Genomic DNA, 19,808 nt, shown 5'->3' with positions numbered 1-19,808 from the left:
TTCTGAATGAATAGTAGCAGAAAAAATATCAAAAAACACTCTAAGCACTCAATAAAAATGTGGAATTTTTTTTTTTTTTGGTCTTAGATTTTTCAAATTGGAAAATCCAAATTTTAAAACTCAAAAAAACCTAAATTTTGGGGATGACCTTTTGGTTTTCCCACCCACTATGGCTAGACATTCTTCTTGAAAATAACTGTACTTTCTCATTTTGAAGACTCCACTATCTACAGCCCAACCACCAGGTTCCATGCAGCATGTTGAGGGGGACCCAAGGGAAAACCATGAGACACTGCAAGAATGCATCATTACAGGTAAGATGGCCGTCCTACGTGACCAAGAGCAGTTCTAAGATCTCAGTAGGCCAACATCTCTCATGGCCAGATAACATTGAGCAGAATTCTTGCCCTTCATGCTTCTTCTTTGCCTTTTGATAAAATAAATTTTTGTCTTTCGATTTAAATTCTTTAGGATTACGAGAGTTTTATCTGTCTGAAACCCTGTGTGATGCTGCTATCGAGACTGCAGGTAAAAGGTTCCTTTGTCACCGGTAAGTATTGATCTAAGTGGGCCGATTTTCTCCTCCAGACACGGCACCACTGTTATCGATCAACCATGTTGCGTTCTTCCACATTGCCCCATTCATGTCAGTGCCAAAACCTAACACATCCCATTTGCAGAAGTCGAGCCGGTTCTGATACAGAATTCTTTTTTTAATTATGGGCAACCCCCCCTACGCAATCGATTTCATTTTGCATTGTTCCCCAAACAAAGGGGGGGGGGGTTTGGTTCGTGGTGGGTGTTTTTACACATTTTTGACATATCTTAGAAAGATAAGATCTTCATGCTGTTAATAAAGGATACAATGGACCATGGCATGATCCATGTCCATTTCTTTTCGCACTCAGGTGTTGAGAGGTGCCACAACATGGTCATGTGTGTATCATTTTGCCGGTTTCAAACGTCCCACCTTCACGGCGCACGTTTGACGTCAAGCGCCTCGACCATATAGTATGTTCTTTTGGTTGGTGGTTTATGGGTTTGTTTGTTTTTTTTTCTATCTTTTACAGAGTTGTTCTTTCATCAGTCAGTCCCTACTTTCACGTGCTGTTCACCTGCCCGATGAGAGAGTCGAAGAGCGGAGAGGTGTCTCTTTTGGACATCCCTGCATCAGTCATGGACGCTGTCTTGAACTTTGTATATACTGGTGAAGCTAAACTCAGCATGGATAATGTAGAGGAGCTGTTTACAGTGTCCAGTCGCCTACAAATTCGGCTCCTGCAGGAATTGTGCTCCAGGTAATGAGTATTATAGGCGATAATTCACATTTAATACTGTATTCCCTAATTGTCGGGCTAACTAAAGGTATGTGCACATGGCATCTTAGATGCCTAAGATGCCATTATCACTATTGAAGAAGATAAGATTTTTCAGGAAACTTCCCTTGAAATTGTCCCAAAAAATGAAGTATTTCTCCCAAAAAATTATTGCAATTATACGTTATGTCATTCACACTTCCTTTGTGTATCGGAACAGCACAAAAAAAGATTGAAGAAAAAGACAAAATGGACATATCAGACCACTCAAAAAGTGGGACGTACAAAATTGTTGTCCCCCTCAACCCAATATTTTATTTTTTTATTTTGCAAACTGCTCCAGGTCTCTCATATTGGAGGGCGTCTTCTCCAAACAGAAATTTTAAGGTCTCTCCACAGGTGTCAATGGGATTTAAATCCGGACTCCTTGCTGTTGTGTCGCCAGGGGTTAAGGGGATATCCAGAACCGGGCCAAGGGGTCGCTTCTGGAAAGGGGATCACAGTGTCGTGACCCGGTCTGTGATCCCTGGTTCCACAATAAAAATGGGGTTATGTTCGTGACTCCACCAGTGGAATGTGATCAGAGATGACCACCGCTGCTGCAGAACCTCCGGGGGTGATGGAAGGCAGCTTGAGATGGGACGGCTCCCCATGGGTAGAGCCTTCTCCCGGGGCAGTGTGATAGTCTATGGGGGAGTGCAAGATACGAGCACAATAAACAAGCAGACTCACGGTTTTGCAGTTTCTTTGTCCTTTATTGATGATGGTATTCAGCAGAGTACTGTCCATGGAGTCTGTGAAGGGTTCAGGGTTTCTCCCACCCAGCCGGGTCATTTTGGCTCCCTTTTCTGCACTGTGCTTGTGTGGCCCTGCTGCTGTGTAAACTAGGCAGATGGCCCTGTTCTCCCAGGTACCGACTTGACAGGCAACTCGAGTCCTTACTTGAATGTTCCTGAACTCTCCTATGTTGCTGTGAGTGTGGTATAGGTAGAGAATGTCGAATCCTCACTTCTCCGGTGTTAACTGTGCGGTGTATAATCTGCACAGCCTCGGATCCGGCATCCATTCTGTGTGCTCCACTGGGGTGAGTTCAGCAATACTTTCTTCCAGGTATGTTCCTCTGCTTAATCTGTCTCCTTTCCTCAGATCCTCAGCTTAGGCCTGGAATTGGTCCGCTGATCCTGTGGTGAGCTTGAGCCAGCTCCAACCTGCAGATCCTTCCTCGTCAGTCCTCTGCACTGACTGAACTAAAACTGAAACTGAACTGACCACTTCCTCTCCACACCAGAATATACAGGGAAGCAGCTTGGTCTCCCCCTTCTGGCCAAGAGGTGTTAGTGTTGTGTGGGGAGTTAACCCTTTGTGTTGTTACTGTGGCAACCCTGGGGTGCTACACTGTAACATCAGATCTCTCTAGTGCTTTGCTTCTATTTCTGGGGGCTTCTTGAAGTTTGTTTGGGGTCATTGTCCTGCTGGAAGACCCATGACCTAGGATGCAAACCCAGCTTTCTGACACTGGGCACTACATAGCCACCCAAAATCCTTTGGTAATCTTCAGATTTCATGACTCCTTGTACTCAGTCAAGACTCCCAGTGCCAGAGGCCGTTAGGCAATGTGTGCACTAGGTGTTTTTCACGATGTTTTTGCGTGTTTTTCGGTTGACTTTTTGTTCAGAAAACTGCATGACTTTGCTTCATCAGCAAAGTCTGAGTTTTCATTTTTGCTGTCTGCACACAACGTTTTTTGGGGGTTTTTTTAGCTGCATTTTTGTGGTGCCCACAAAAACGCAGCATGTCAATTATTCCTGCGTTTTTCACTGCGTTTTTCACCCATTGAGTTCATTGATATGTTCAAAAAAGCAATGAAAAATGCAAATTGCAAATATAGCTGCGTTTCTATGACTAAGGGCTGCTTCTCACTTGCGAGTTTCTCGCAGTAGAGCAATGCGAGAAAAACTCGCATTGGAATCGGACACATGTTAGTCAATGATTCAGCTCGCATTTGCGATTTTTAATTTTTTTTTTTTTTTTTCCTCAGTACAAATCGGACTGAGAAAAAAATCGCAGCATGCTGCTTTTTTGCGAGTTTCTACTGCGAGTCTCTCCAATGCAAGTCTATGGGAGCGTGTAAATAATCGGATGTCACGGGACAGCACTCACACCATCCTAGTGACATCCGATTTTTCTAAATACATTTCTCGCATGTTTCCTAAAACACTGGAAACGAGTGATGTCTCACAATGTCTGTCAATCACTATTCTCTCAGTTGGTCTCTCCCTCTCGGTCTCTATTCTCTCTCTTTCGGTCCGTCACTATCTCTGTCCCTCTCTGTCTGTCGGTCATTTTCCCCTCCTCTCTCATACTCATCGTTCCCCGATCCCCGGCGCTGCACGGCATTCACACTGCTGCGGCGGCTTTTACTATTTTGAAAAAGCCGGCCGCTCATTAAACAATCTCGTATTCCCTGTTTTCCCCGCCCACAGGCGCCTATGATTGGTTGCAGTGAGACACGCCCCCACGCTGACTAACAGGTGTCTCACTGCACCCAATCACAGCAGCCGGTGGGCGGGTCTATACTGTGCAGTGAAATAAATAATTAAAAAAAACGGCGTGCGGTCCCCCCCAATTTTAATACCAGCCAGATAAAGCCATACGGCTGAAGGCTGGTATTCTCAGGATGGGGAGCTCCACGTTATGGGGAGCCCCCCAGCCTAACAATATCAGTCAGCAGTCGCCTAGAATTGCCGCATACATTAGATGCGACAGTTGTGGGACTGTACCCGGCTCTTCCCGATTTGCGCTGGTGCGTTGGCAAATCGAGGTAATAAGGAGTTATTGGCAGCCCATAGCTGCCACTAAATCCTAGATTTAATCATGTCAGACGTCTTCCCGAGATACCTTCCATGATTCATCTGTAAATTACAGTAAATAAACACACACACACCTGAAAAAAATCATTTATTAGAAATAAAAAACACTAACACATTCCCTCATCACCAATTTAATAAGCCCCAAAAAGCCCTCCATGTCCGGCGTAATTCAGGATGGTCCAGCGTCGCTTCCAGCTCTGCTGCATGAAGGTGACCGGAGCAGCAGAAGACACCGCCGCTCCTGTGACCTCCACGCAGCAACTGAGGTGAGTAGCGCGATCAGCTGGATCCAGCGGTGGCCGCAGGTAACCTCAGTGACAGCTCAGCTGATCGCGATACTCACCTCAGTTGCTGTGTGGAGGTGACAGGAGCGGCGGTGTCTTCTGCTGCTCCAGTCACCTTCATGCAGCAGAGCTGGAAGCGACGCTGGAGGTCCATGGATTACGCCAGACATGGAGGGCTTTTTGGGGTTTATTAAATTGGTGAACCAGGGAATTTGTTAATGTTTTTTATTTCTAATTATTTTTTCAGGTGTGTGTTTATTTACTGTAACTTACAGATTAATTATGGAAGGCATCTCGTGGAGACGCCTGACATGATTAATCTAGGATTTAGTGGCAGCTCTGGGCTGCCATTAACTCCTTATTACCCCGATTTGCCAACGCACCAGGGTAAATCGGGAAGAGCCGGGTACAGTCCCAGAACTGTCGCATCTAATGTATGCGGCAATTCTGGGCGGCTGCTGACTGATATTGTTAGGCTGGGGGTCTCCCCATAACGTGGAGCTCCCCATCCTGAGAATACCAGCCTTCAGCCGTATGGCTTTATCTGGCTGGTATTAAAATTGGGGGGACCGCACGCCGTTTTTTTTAATTACTTAATTATTTATTTCACTGCACAGTATAGACACGCCCACCGGCTGCTGTGATTGGGTGCAGTGAGACACCTGTCACTCAGCGTGGGGGCGTGTCTCACTGCAACCAATCATAGGCGCCGGTGGGTGGGGAAAGCGGGGAATACGAGATGGTTTAATGAGCGGCCGGCTTTTTCAAAATAGTAAAAGCCGCCGGAGCAGTGTGAATGCCGTGCATCGCCGCGCCGGGGATCGATCGGTGAGTATATGAGAGAGGGCTGCTCAATTCAGTCACTCAGGAAATTGGCGGTCACCGGTGAGCCCTTCACTGGTGACCGCTAATCAGGACGCGGCACAGACAGAGCCGCAGCATGACAATGAAGTCGGGTGAAGTTAACCCGAGTTCATTCTGATCGTGCGGCTCTCTGTGTCTGCTGTCATCTGCCATTCAGCTCTGCTACATGGCTGTCTGTGTCTGCTGTCATCTGCCATTCAGCTCTGCTACATGGCTGTCTGTGTCTGCTGTCAGCGGCCATGTAGCAGAGCTGAGTGTCAGATGACATAGTAAAAAATACGCATTACACACGCATTACACACGCTAGTAAAATCATTAATTTATTCAGAAAAAGCATCGCACTTGCGTTGCACTCGGACCTAACGTGAACTAAAATCAGCCAAGTTTTTTTCAGCCTAGTCGGACCAATTTTACTCGCATAGATGTGTTTCCAGCCTAAAAACGCAGCTATAAACGCAAGGGGTGGGTAGTAAAGTGACATGTACAGGAAGAGGATTCCTTCTGTTCGTAAACACAGAAGCATGAAGCCACCGCTGCTTCCACTTCCTGTCTGGCGCCATGCCATGGAGGTGGAAGCAGCTGCGAAATCGAAAGTGAACAGTAAAAAAAAAAAATGTAATGACTGTAGGTCCGAAGAAAATCCAGTGGGTCACAAACCGTGACAGAGGCAGAAATAAACAAGGGTTTCTTTACTGGGTTGACAATTAGAGTATGATTCAGAATAAATAATTGACTTAAACCACCACAAAAGTGGAATTAACACACTCAGCTTTTAGCCGGAATCAATGCACCGATCTCAGAGTTCCCGGGTTATGTACAGTATATTACCTCAGGAACCGGGAATAAATTTACGTACTCACCAGGTTGAACAAAGGAAAACCATTAACTATAAATGCAAGAGGTGTAAATCCAATGGGGGCATCTGAGGGAACCTTTGAGATGGCGCACTGAGTATAACTTATCACCACTAATAACAAAGCTTTAAATTTTACCAACGTTGGTTTTACGCAGAACAAATGGATACCCGGGTATCTTAAAACTATGGTACTGTTAACTTCAAGGGAAGTTTCACACAGGCCTGTGGTCCGAGTCCGCTGTATATAATTCCAAAGAAGGAAGAAAAAGGAAACACAAAAATCTTCTTCTTGCTCTAAGGATGTCTTCACCCTGGTCCTGCCACGCAGGGACCCCGGACTTAGTCGATATTAGCCAATTACTCCACACAGAACTCGGTCTCAGGCCCACAGCTCTGTAGTAATCCTCAGACAGAACACGGGCTTCCTCGGTGCAGCCCTCTCCTCAGGAAATTGGAGCTCCTTTCTCTCACGCAAATCGGTCCAATTCCTTCAGCACAGCTCCTGGTTCTTTTGTGAGGAAAAGATAATGAAAAAAAAAAAATAGTCTCCAACAGTCTCTCTGATCTTTTTCTCTTTTCAGACTCTTATTAACCCGCAGTCACACAACTATCTCTCTCAGGCAGCCCGGGCTCAGCACACTTTCTCTGAGGTAACTCTTGCATCTGTCGCGGGCGGGGAAGGATGCCGCTGCGCTCGCTAACGCTCGGGTCCGGCACTGCTGCAATGGCTGCTCGGTGGCTCGAGCAATGGGCCGGATCCGGGGACTCGAGCGGCGCTCCTCGCCCGTGAGTGAAAGGGGGTAGTTTGGTTTAGGGATTTGGTCCGTGACGCCACCCACGGGTTGTGGTGAGGTTGGGCACCACCGCTGCTGGTGACGGGGATCCCGGGAGCGATGGCAGGGAGCAACTGGGATGTTGTTTTCCCCCTCCATGGGTAGGGGTTGGTGGTCCTGGGGCCCGGTGAGATGACAGGGAGGCAGGGTTGGATGGGTGCAGGGTCGCTTGGACTGCGCAGCGCGGTGCCAGACGGCACGGTAGTACTCACTCAGCCCCAAAGGTACGCAAAGTCTCTGGTAAACCAAACGGCTGGATGGACGGGTCCCGAAGCCGGCTGCTGTGGCTTCTCCTGAACGGCTAGTGGTGGATGCCTTTCCCTGCACCTTATGTCGATGTTCGGTCCCGATGGCTTCCCACCGGTAACCCGCTCCCCAGCGTGTGTATGTGCCGGAGGAGCCCTTTTGCCCGCAGGCTCTGGCCCTTGGAACTCTAGCTGTGGCGGTAGCTGTATTTCCTGCTGTTGGTTGGACGGTTGCCTTCAATCGGGTCTTGGCTGTTAGGAAACCCCTGGGGTTCCGGTCAGTGACGGATTTGACCTCTAATGGTGACTCCAAGCCTGGTCGGGGTCCGTAGGCCCTGCCTATGTGTGCTGGCTTCACTTCGCTCCCCGGTTCGGTACCGGCAGGCCACCGTCCTTCCCCGGTCCTACGGTTCCGCGTTGATCTGCCTCTCCTGCAGACGGCCACCACCGTCTGCCAACCTTGCTCTTAGTGCCCGGGCCACACACCCGGACACAGTCAGTTTGCTCCTTCACTTCTCCTTCACTCCTCTCTTCACTCAACTCTGCACTGACTGACTTCCTTCTCCCGCCTCCAGGCCTGTGAACTCCTCGGTGGGTGGGGCCAACCGCCTGGCTCCACCCCACCTGGTGTGGACATCAGCCCCTTGAGGGAGGCAACAAGGATTTTTTGTGTCTGACTGATGTGCCTGTCTCGGGGTGGGGGTGTTGTGTTGTAGTACCTGTGACGACCTGGCTAGTCCAGGGCGCCACACATCTACAGGGTCTCTGACCCAAAACCCTGCTGATCAGTGCAGGCAGGCAGAAGTCACAGGGTCCTACTGCACTGCTGACACAATCACATTTCAGACTCTCACAAAAAAAATCATACTCAAATGTCTGCAGACTCCCGGGACACGTCCGATGGATGCAGGACTTGCCGGGGATCAGCTGATGCGGTCACATGACCGCATTAGCTGATCGTATAAGTCTTGCGGTGATGCCGGATTTTTACCACCCGGCCGGCTTAAACTCAGCTAATGCTGTCAGGTGACCGCATCACTGATTACCGGCAGCTCCTGCAGCGATCGGACGAGAGTCTGCACAGAGGTGTGTAGTTTTTTGGGTTTTTTTCTACTGATACATCAGCTGATTGTATAAACGCCGTTTACAATCAGCTGATGTGTCATGTAATTCACATCCTTGAACCTGACACATCATCTGATCGGTTTGCCTTTTTTCTGGCAAACTGATCAGATGATATTGGATCTGGATTGGATGGTGCGGGACTCTTGACCCAGGATTACCGCGGGGGGCGGAGGAGTTCTTTATTTCAATAAAGATTGAAATTGTGTTGTGTTTTTATTTGTAATAAAAATAAGTTTGTTTTTTTTTTTTTGCTTTTGTTTTTTTTTTATTTTTTATTTATTTATTTTTTTTAATCTTTACTAGAAATTCATGATGGCAATGTCTAATATTGGCGTGCCACCATGAATTTCGGGCTTAGGGCCAGTTGATAATACACAGCTAGCCCTAACCCCATCATTACCAAGCGAGCCACCCGGCGCCAGGGCCGCTGGAAGAGCTGGATACAGCGCCAAAAGATGTCCCATCTATGAAAGTGCCATTTTCTGGGGCGGCTGTGGACTGCAATTCACAGCAGGGGTGCCCAGAAACCATGGGCACCCTGCGCTGCAGATTCCAATCCCCAGCTGCCTAGTTGTACCTGGCTGGACACAAAAATTGGGCGAAGCCCACGACGTTTTTTGTTTGTTTTTTTTCGGGCAAAAAACCCCGGCATACAGTCCTGGATGGAGGATGCTGAGCCTTGTAGTTCTGTTCTGCAGCTGCTGTCTGCTCTCCTGCATACACTAGGGGAAAATGAAGAACAGATTGAAGCAGGAAATTACATCAGACCTTTTTTTTTTTTTTTTTTTTTTTTTCTTCACCAATCGTTAATGGCATTGTTCACTGATTAAAAAAACACTGAACTAAAACGCAGCCAAAAATGCACCAAATCGCTGTAAAAACGCATACGTTTTTTGATGCGTTTTGCATTTGTGCGTTTTTTAGCGGCCAGAAACGCAGCGTTTTTGATGCCACAAAAAAATCGTTAGGTGCTCACATACCCTTAGGCCTTGTGCGCACAAGGTGTTTTTGCTGCATTTTTAGTGGCGTTTTTTACCGCGTTTTTGCCCTGAAAACGCAGTGACATTGCTTCCCCAGCAACATCTGCGTTTTCATTTTTGCTGTCCGCACACAGCGGTTTTTTTGTAGCTGCGTTTTTGTGGTGACCACAAAAACGCAGCATGTCAATTATTTCTGCGTTTTTCACTGCATTTTTCACCCATTGAGTTCAATGAGATGTTCAAAAACGCAATGAAAAAACGCATATAGCTGCGTTTCTATGACTAAAAACGCAGCTATAAACGCAAGGGGTGGGTACTAAAGTGACGTGTACAGGAAAAGGATTCCTTCAGTTGGTAAACACAGAAGAGTGAATCCTCCCGGTACCGCCATCGCTGCTTCCACAACCCGCCCGGTGCCATGGCAGCTCCCCTGTGGCGTCATGTCTGGGCGGGAGGTGGAGGCAGCGGCGAAAACAAAAGTGAACAGTGGAAAAAATGTCATACTCACCTGTCTGCAGGGTCCCGGTGTCATGTCTGCTCCCAGCTTCTCTCCCGGTACCACCGCTCCAGTTGTGTGCAGTCTCCCCGGGTACGTCCGATGCCTTCAGGACCTGGCACTGATCACCTGATGCGGTCACCTGATGAGTCAGCTGATCCTAATTCTCGCGGTGTCGCCGGCTTTTTAGCGCCCGGCCGGCTTAACTTATCAGCTGATCCTGCCGTCAGGAGACTTCATCAGCTGATTACCGGCAGCTCCTGCAGCGATGGGACAGGATCAGACTCTCATCCGATCGCTCCAGGAGCTGCCAGTAATCAGCACAGACGTGACTTTTTTTTTTTTTTTCTACTGATGCATCAGCTGATTGTATAAAAGCCGATTATACAATCAGCTGATGTGTGATGTGATTTACATCCTTGAACCTGACACATCATCTGATTGCTTTGCCCTCCAGCAAACCAATCAGATGATATTGGATCCGGATTGGACAGCGCGGGACCCTTGACCCAGGATTACAGCTGGGGGGGGGGTCTTTATTTCAATAAAGATGGAGTCACTAATTGTGTTGTGTTTTTATTTATAATAAAAATATTTTTCTGTGTTTTTTGGTGTTGGTTTTTTTTTTTTTTTTTTTTTTTTTTTTATCTTTACGAGAAATTCATGGTGGCCATGTCTAATATTGGCGTGACACCATGAATTTCGGGCTTGGGGCCAGCTGACAATATACAGCTAGCCCTAACCCCATTACCCAGCGAGCCACCCGTCACCAGGGCAGCTGGAAGAGTTGGATACAGCTCCAGAAGATGGCGCTTCTATAAAAGCGCCATTTTCTGGGGTGGCTGCGGACGCAATTCTCAGCGGGGGTGCCCAGAAAGCTTCGGCACTCTGCACTGCGGATTCCAATCCCCAGCTGCCTAGTTGTACCTGGCTGGACTCAAAAATTGGGCGAAGCCTGTCATTTTTTTTTCTTTAATTATTTCATGAAATTCATGGATTTATTTTTTTTTTTTATTTTATTTTTTGGGGCAAAAAACTCCTGCATACAGTCCTGGATGGTGGATGCTGAGCCTTGTAGTTCAGCTGCTGTCTGCTCTCCTGCATACACTAGGTCTGCAGCTGTCTGCTCTCCTGCATACAATGAAGAACATATTGAAGAAGGAAATGACATCAGACCTTTTTTTTTTTTTTTTTTCATCAACAATCTTTAATGGCATTGTTCACTGATTAAAAAAGCAGTGAGCAAAAACGCAGCAAAAAATGCACCAAGACGTGGTAACGCATGCGTTTTTGCCACGTTTTTTTTGACGCAGGTGCGTTTTTTGAGACAAAAACGCAGCGTGAAAAAAAATGCCTAGTACGCACATACCCTTAAACCTCTTTGAACGTCTCCCATATTTGAATGTAGGTCCTGTGTTCTTTTCTTTGTAGGCTTCATTCTATTTTTGGTAAACAGAATGATGTCCTTTACCAAAAAGCTCTATCTTGATCTCATCTGTCCACAATGTTTTCCCAGAAGGATTTTGGTTACTCATATACATTTTGCCAAACTGCAGTCTAGCTTTTTTGTCTGTCAGCAGTGGGGTCCTCCTGGGTCTCCTCCATAGAGTTTAATTCAAATGTGGACAGATAGTTTGCACTTACACTGATGCACTCTGAGCTTGCAGGACTGCTAAAATTTCTTTGGCCCTTAATTGGGACTGCTTATCCACCATCTGGACTATCCTGCGTTACAACTTTACTCATCAATTTTTTTTATTTTTTTCTATGTCGTCCACGTCCAGGGAGAATTAGCTACAGTGCCATGGGTTGAAAACGTCTTGATTTATGTTGTGCATCATGGAGAAAGGAACATCATCAAGATCTCTGGAGATTGTTGATATTTTTCAACAATGTTGTTTAAGTCCTTAGACCGTTCTCTTCTCATCTTTCTCTTTTCCATGCTTAGTGTGACAGTTACACAATGCAAAGATTTCACCTTCTCCTGTTTATCTGGTTACAGGTGTGATTTTCATATTGCCCACACCTGTTTCTTGCCACAGATGAATTTCAATGAGCATCACGTGTTTGAAACAAAGGTGTTTGCCCACAATTTTGGAAAGGTGACAACAATTTTGTTCACACTATTTTGGGGGTTTTGTGTGAAATTACGTCCATGGTGTCAAGCGTGTATGGTGGCAACCAGGTGAGGAGTACTAAAACAAGTGTGCCCTGCCTACAGTCAGGCATGGTGGTGGGAAGGTCATGGTTTGGGGCTGCATGAATGCTGCTGGTTGTAGGGAGCTAAACTTCATTGAGGAAACTATGAATGACAACATACTGAAGCCAAACTTGGCAGCAGGGCAATATTCCAACATAACCCCAAACACCCCTCCAAGATGCCCATTGCCTTGCTAAAGAACCTGAGGGTAAAGGTGCTGGATTGGCCCAGCGTCTCCAGACCTAAACCCTATGGGGCATCTGTGGGGCCCCCTCAAAAAGAAGTTGGAGTAGCACAACATCTCTAACATCCACCAGCTCCATGATGTCGAAGAGGATTCAGCAGTTCCTGTGAAGCGCTGGTGAACTCTATACCCAAGTGTTAAGGCAGTGCTGGGAAAATAATGGTGACTCCTTGGTAGAGGCCCTCACACCTTCCTTGGCAGTGGCCCTCATACCTTGCTTGGAATCTCCTCTCCTTAGTAGTGGCCCACACACCTTGCTTGGAATCTCCTCTCCTTGATGTGACCCTCACACCTTGATTGGAATCTCCTCTCCTTGATGTGACCCTCACACCTTGATTGGAATCTCTTCTCCTTGGTAGTGGCCCTTAAACCTTGCTTGGAATCTCCTTCCCTTGGCAGTGACGCTTAAACCTTGCTTGGAATCGCCTTCCCTTGGCAGTGGCGCTTAAACCTTGCTTGGAATCTCCTTCCCTTGGCAGTGGCCCTCCCACCTTGCTTGGAATCTCCTTCCCTTGGCAGTGGCCCTCACACCTTGCTTGGAATCTCCTTCCCTTTGCAGTGGTCCTCACACCTTGCTTGGAATCTCCTTCCCTTGGCAGTGGCCCTCCCACCTTGCTTGGAATCGCCTTCCCTTGGCAGTGGCCCTCCCACCTTGCTTGGAATCTCCTTCCCTTGGCAGTGGCCCTCACACCTTGCTTGGAATCTCCTCTCCTTGGTAGTGGCCCTCACACCTTTCTTAGAATCGCCTCTCCTTGGCAGTGGTCTACCTCCCTCTCTCAAGGACCCATCCCTGAATGCCCACAAATTCCCCCTTCTGAGCCATGTTTGGTACTCTAACTGTCCACTCTCCCCTCCAATCCGGAGACACTGTCTCTCTCACTCTGTGTTGTAAAGAATCGGTTTGATCAACCTTTCTTTCCTTACAATATTCTTACAAAAGATCATATTGTCATAGCTTTCCCTAATTAGCAGTTTGCGTGACATCTTGCGCATTTCTCATTTTGCACGCCATATAAAATCACACAATGGTGCTGGCCAGGTGGTATCTCTCCCAAAATATAATTTTTCAAAAAAAATTGTGGTCTCGGAAGCCTTTGTACTTTTGAGATCGCATAGTAGGAATTGTTAGCAGATTTGAAAATATAAAATATATTTGTATAGCTATCGCCCACCATCTCTTCTGACTCCTGACTCGTGTTTTGAATGTGGAAAGGGCAGTAAGCTGCTGTCATTCTCCTCTGGCAGAGTCCTAATTCTCTCAAAAATAAAATGATTGGGCATGTTGAAATCCAGCAGCCCAATCCTTCTTTTCCTCTTCAAGTCTGTTGTCAGAAGAAAATCAAGAAATGCCCCCCTACACATAAGATGGTTGGACACTCTCTTGCTGGAATTAATGGGTTTGACCATTGTTCACCTATTCTGTATGATACCTGTTTTTAGAACAAGTTACAAATTGATAGACCGCTGTACAAAGAAGGGGCATGATCTCGGGCACTTTTTAATATTAAAGAGAACAAACCATCAGGATTTTCATATATAAAGTAAGGCCAGTGCTATACTGGCGTGTGGATGCTGTATGTAAGTATAGCTTTTATTCTGAGACTGGATGTTTTATTTCAGAGATATGTGCAAGTAAAGTTCCAGCAATGCACTGCTTTTTGATTGACAGGTGCAACAGGAAGAGTATATCTGCGACGGGTTTTGCTATCTATTCCCGCCCCCGTCTGCCTGGCCTCTGTAGATGCTAGTGTGACGCCCTGGCCTATCAGGTCGTCACAGGGTATTGTGCAATCTGCCCTTCTGCACAGTATCCACATCCTCCTTTGGTTCCAGGTTCCTGACCTTAGGTGTTGCTAAGAACAAGCTAATCAAAACCCTAGGAACACGCTGCACCACACCCACCAGACACACCAGTGGACAGCCTGAAGGGATGGCCACTCGGGGGGTTGGTTAAGGGGAGGTCAGGAGTGTTAGGAGGCAGTCAGTTGAGGACTGTCTCCCGAGAGGAGAGGTCAGGAACTGGGCTCCTTGTATACTAAGTGGCAGACGTTGGTCTGGGCCTGGTAGGAGTGGGACCCCCGGTCGCAGGGGGATCGTGACAAGGGGCATGGACTGTCGAGGAGGACAGCCTGGCGGCCTTGTGCCATCACCGGGCAGGGGCCAGGGCACGACTGGGTACGTGGACCCCAGGCCAAGAAGGAGCTTCAGGCGTCCTGGTAATTCACCTGACGAGGATGGAGCCTTCAAGATCCGTTCTCCACCTGCTTCAAAATCAGGGTACTAGCGCAACGAGGGGGATAGGACTTTCCCGCTGCCTAGTCCTGAAAATCCCAAGCGTGAACCCTGAGAGCAAGCTCACTCCGTTAGCCATACGGGTGCGCAGGACCCGTTTTAGTTTCAAGCTGAAAGGGACCAACTACAAAAAGAGGTGCCAAGGTTAAGGTCACAGGCTAACAAGCAACACCAACGGGCACAGGATCCAGGCGTGCTCCCTCCCTGCTGCAGTGGCATCAAGACCTTCGGTTTACCAAGGTTGTCAGCGTTATTGGACTGAGTACGCAATTAACCCTTACTGGCCCAACGGCACCTCCCCAACACCATAGAGTCCCGGGGCATCCCTCCCTACCCGTGGAGGGGTCAAACACCTGGCTGCCCACTCCATCGCCACCGGGTACTCCCAGCCACAGCGGTGGTACTTCACCTTTACCACACACCACGGGTGGCGTCAGAAACTTTCCACACCGTCCCCTGTACATAGCCCCCCTTGATTCGAGTGGCCGCAAGACCCCTGGAGACCCCTCGAGCCACCGTGGATCCGGATCCGAGCAGCCCGGCCGCTGACGCGGGGGCGGCACACTAGACTGTATGGGCTCCTTCCAGGTATGAGTCATTTCTGTCACGTGATAGTGGCCTGTTTAGAAATGCAGCTCATACAGACTAACATCTACCAAGGCCAGACTGGGAAATAAATGGCAAGACCTGACCCACATATTCCCTTCCTGTTGCACCTGTCAATCAAATAGTGTATTGCTGGAACTTTTATTTCAGAAGTATGTGCAAGTAAACATCCAATCTCAGAACAGAAGCTATGCTTACATTCAGCACCCTAGCACCAGTATAGCACTGGCTTTACTTTATATATGAAAATCCTGAGGGTTGGTTCCCTTAAAGTCCATGCTGTCTCTATTCTGCCATATTGGTAGATTCTGGAAACTTCATACACGCTGTTAATGTTAGGGACGTGACTCAACCGGTCACTCTTTGGATCTGACTGCTGTTTCAAATTATAATGTCGTGTGTGCACAACGAGAAAGAATAACATGCGGAGCTGTGTTTAATCCCGTCCATACCACTGATTAGCAGCTTTCTGACAATGTAGAGCGAAAACTACCAATCGGTGGTATGGGCGGGATTATACACAGCTCAGCATTCTGAGCACTGCTACCTTTGCAGCAGAGAAAACATTGACTTGATGCAATCATTGTTTTCTTTGCTGCAGATCTATTAGTGCTCAGAATTCTGAGCTGTGTATAATCCCACCCACATCACTGATTAGCAGCTTTTTGACAATGTACACAGAAAACTGTCGACCACACAGCTCACGATTCTGAGCTCTGCAAGATCTGCAGCAGTTTTCTGTGTACATTGACACAGCTGCTAATTAGTGTTGGGGACACGATTTATATACAGCTCAGCATTCTGAGCACTGCTACATTTTCAGCAGAGAAAACAATGATTGTATCGAATCATTGTATTATCTGCTGCACAGCTCAGAATTGTGAGCAGTGTGGTTGGATGTTTTCTGTATAAATTGACAGCTGCTAATCAGTGTTGGGGACGGGGTTACGCAGAGCAGCTGAGTAGGAGGCATGAGACACCTAGTGCTGTAGTGATGATCTTTTGCTGATAAAACACTGATTTTACTTAAACAGCAACACACATCCTAGTAAGTGACACATTGCTGGAATCAGGATCTCAGCCCCTACATCATGCTGGTCTTACATTATGTAGCAAAACAATGTCAGATTTCCTACAATTACTGATTGTTTTCTTAAAAAAAATTATATGTATTGTGATAAAGTTCAGGTATCTTCTCTGGTTTTATTTTTTAGGTTCCTTAAAAAATATATTGATGGTGAAAACTGCCTGTGGATCTTCAGACTGGCTCATAGTCACAATGACCAAAGCCTCGAGGATGTAGCTATGGATTACATCAGCGTTCATTTAACTGATTTAGCAGACAAAGAGGACTTCTATTATTTGGAGCTGTCAGAGTTGACCAGAATTCTCTCCTCCGATAAGTTGATGGTTTCATCGGAACGCACAATCTATAACCTTGCGTGCCGGTGGTGGGAATTTCACTCTGACGAAAGTAACCCTCTTCCAGAAGAGTTACTGAAGGTTGTCCGATTTCCACTTATGGATCTAGAAGAGTTAACAGAAGTCAAGCTTGAGATTCCTACTCTAAACCCTGCCCACTACTCACCAGTATTGAGTCTGCGCCAAGGAATGTTTGAACATCGGATACTAGGCATGGACCTGTCGGAAAGATACGAAACCATTCCGGAACAAGAAGACTATCATATAAACGCATATGACCCAGTTACAGAAACATGGGAAAAGATTCCATTCATCTGTCCTCTTTACCAACCTGGACTTTTAGCCATGGGGAACATCTTGTATGTATCTGGAGGTCAAGATGAAGACAATTCTGCTTCTAATTTGCTACACATGTACGACTCTGTCAAAAATGAGTGGACGAAATTGCAGTCTATGGCCAAAGCCAGATACGGACATGGCTTTCTACATTACAAACATGAACTATATGCAATGGGTGGATGTGATGGTCAAGAAGCAATTAGTTCAATGGAATGTTTCAGTCTGGTGAAGAAGTGTTGGACAGAGGCCTCCTCCATGCCGGCAGACTTGCGAAGTTTCGCATCGGCTCAGTTGAAAGGGAAGATGTTTCTCATAGGTGGGTTGACCGGTTCTGTTAAAAAATCATCACGCTTTCAGGGATTTCTCATTTATGATATATCGTCTGACACGTGGAGCAACTTCCCTCTTCCTGTGGTGTTTTCGGACGCGGGGGCCGTTGTTCTTAATGAGAAATTGTACATCATTGCTAGTTATAACTCCAGAAATGGGAATACTGATCCATACCCACCCTACGATGAGTATCAGGCCTATCTGTTGTATTATGAGCAACCAAACACCATTTCTAGAAGTTTTTGCATGGATTACTTGGGAAGAATTTGTCATTGTAGAATTCCACCCATCCTGGAAAGTGTCTCAGAAGCCGCAGTGGTTGTTTGGAAACACAGGATCTACATTGTCGGAGGAAGTGGAAGTGATGGATTTTGCCATGAAAAGATGTTTTACTGGAGCCCGGGGGAGTCGATATGGACCAAGTGTAGCAGAGAAATCCCATTCTCATTTGATGGCTATGTAGGAGGAGTTACCATGCAACTTCCTATGAAACGTTTTCACGATCTAATTCCCGGGAGGAAGACTTCTTATAAGTTTCGAATTGAAGAGAAATATGAGGAGGAAGAGGATCCTTGGTGGCAGATGAGCCGTTCAGTATAGCAGGATGTGTTTTGTATCAACTTTTATTATTTAACTAGGTAAGAATAAATAGTCTTTTGTGCACGTTGTACTTATTTCATTTCAGCTTTCAGTAGAATCCTTCGGTATTCGGAGATTGTGGGATGGGAACGGTTTTAGTTAAGATATATAGCAACTTTAATTTTCATCCTTAAATCATGAAGTCTTAGAGAAGGGTCCTAACACACACAAACCACATATTGCCAAACCCTAATCAATAACACACCACCATCTGGTCAAAAGTCCTTCCACCGGAACACCTTGTATTCTGTAATGGTGCTTGTAGTTATGGTCTCCTCTAGACATGTTATTTTCCCCAAGACCAAACAAGGGTGGATGATTGTTCCTGCTAGGATCAGATTCTAAGGGGTGAATGTCTCAAAGCCTCACATCTCAAAGGAGACCTTGAACAATAGCTATATCCTCTTTCGAAGACTTTGTCTAGGCTTTCCTAACAACATAGTCTTCTCCGTCCAATGCAGTAAGTGCCCAAACATTTGTTTGGGTATTGGGAACTATCACTATTGGAAATCTGAGGAAGCCCAATATGGTCAATTGGCCAGTCAGGCACTTCTGGTGTCCAGCTTCTAAGGGGTCCACACTGTTATGGGGTTTTTTTTTTTTTTCTTTCCCTGCTGTAGAAATCTGCTGAGTTTTGGGGTGCTAGTTAATCATAATTAACAAGAGCTACTGGATCTTTAAAAGGGGATTTATTACAAATAGTTTTCCCTTATGTATGTCATTGTAAATTCCCTAACTAAGGGAAAGGCTACCTTTTATATCACACACAATCACACATGGCCCATATGTGACGCCCTGGACTAGCCAGCTAGTCACAAACACAACACCACATACACCCCTTACCCAGACAGGTGACATCAGTCACACAAAAATCCTTGTTGCCACCCTTCAGGTTTGATGTCCACACAAGGTGGGTGGAGCCAGGCAGTTGACTCTGCCCACCGAGGAGTTCACAGGCCCGGAGGCAGGAAAACACAGTTCAGACAGTGCAGTGAGTTGAGTTCAGTGAGAGTGGAAGGAGAGGAGAGGAGAAAGGACACGCACAGGCGGACCTGGGACCAGGCCCACCAGTGGAACTGCTAGGTGTCTGGGTCGAAGCCCAGGCACCTCCAGCAAGGTCGGCAGACCGTGGTGGCCGTATGCAGGAGTTGGGAGTACGGTCGGTGGAACCGTAGGACCGGGGTCAGGCTGGTACCAAACCGGGGAGCCGATTGGAAGCCAAGCACCATGCAGGGTACTCAGACCCCGACTAGGCTAGTAGCCGCCTTGATAGTCAAATTCACTGATTGCGGTCTGGACCTCAGGGGTTCATTCCCACCCAAGTCCTGATTGAAGGCAACAGCCCAACCATCCAGGGTAAGTGCCACCGCCAAAGGCAAGAGATCCAAAGGGCCAGCGTCTGCGGGCAAACGGGCTCCTATGACATTTACATGCCGGGGAGCGGACTACCAGTGTCCAGGCACAGGAGTCAAGATTCACACAACATAGGTGCAGGGAAACGACAGCCATCACCAACCCGTCCAGGGAGAACACTGCAGCCGGCTGCGGGCCCCGTCCATTCTGCCGTTTGGTTTACCAGAGACTCCAGTATCTTGTGTCAGAGTGAGTACACCAGCGCCTTTGGGCCGCGCACCGCACCGCACCGCACTGCACTGCACCCGCGTCCAGTACGCCCACGCGCCCTAGCCTTCAGCACCTTCCCGCGGGCCCCCGGGACCATCGCCCCTGCCCACGGAGGGGTTAACACTGAGCTGCATAACACCGTCCCCGGGAGGCCTAGTCAATAGCAACGGTGGTGTCCACCATACAATCACCACAACCCGTGGGTGGCGTCACGAACTTTACCTATTCCACCAAACCCCTGCGT

At 47.3% G+C, this 19,808-nt stretch overlaps 1 protein-coding gene across 1 annotated transcript; it reads left to right on the top strand.

Annotated features, from left to right (window-relative positions):
- Positions 1-244: 244 nt before the first annotated feature.
- Positions 245-17,902, top strand: LOC142302767 (kelch-like protein 24). The gene is made up of 4 exons (XM_075343878.1): positions 245-314; positions 472-550; positions 1,071-1,298; positions 16,426-17,902. Exons 1-4 carry the CDS (start codon positions 251-253, stop codon positions 17,900-17,902), a joined length of 1,848 nt encoding a protein of 615 aa, XP_075199993.1. The 5' UTR covers positions 245-250.
- Positions 17,903-19,808: the final 1,906 nt, after the last annotated feature.

The sequence above is a fragment of the Anomaloglossus baeobatrachus genome, chromosome 4 (assembly GCF_048569485.1).
Source record: "Anomaloglossus baeobatrachus isolate aAnoBae1 chromosome 4, aAnoBae1.hap1, whole genome shotgun sequence".
NCBI lineage: Eukaryota > Metazoa > Chordata > Amphibia > Anura > Aromobatidae > Anomaloglossus > Anomaloglossus baeobatrachus.
Note: the sequence above shows the minus strand (reverse complement) of the source record. Positions and strands in the feature narration are given on the sequence as shown.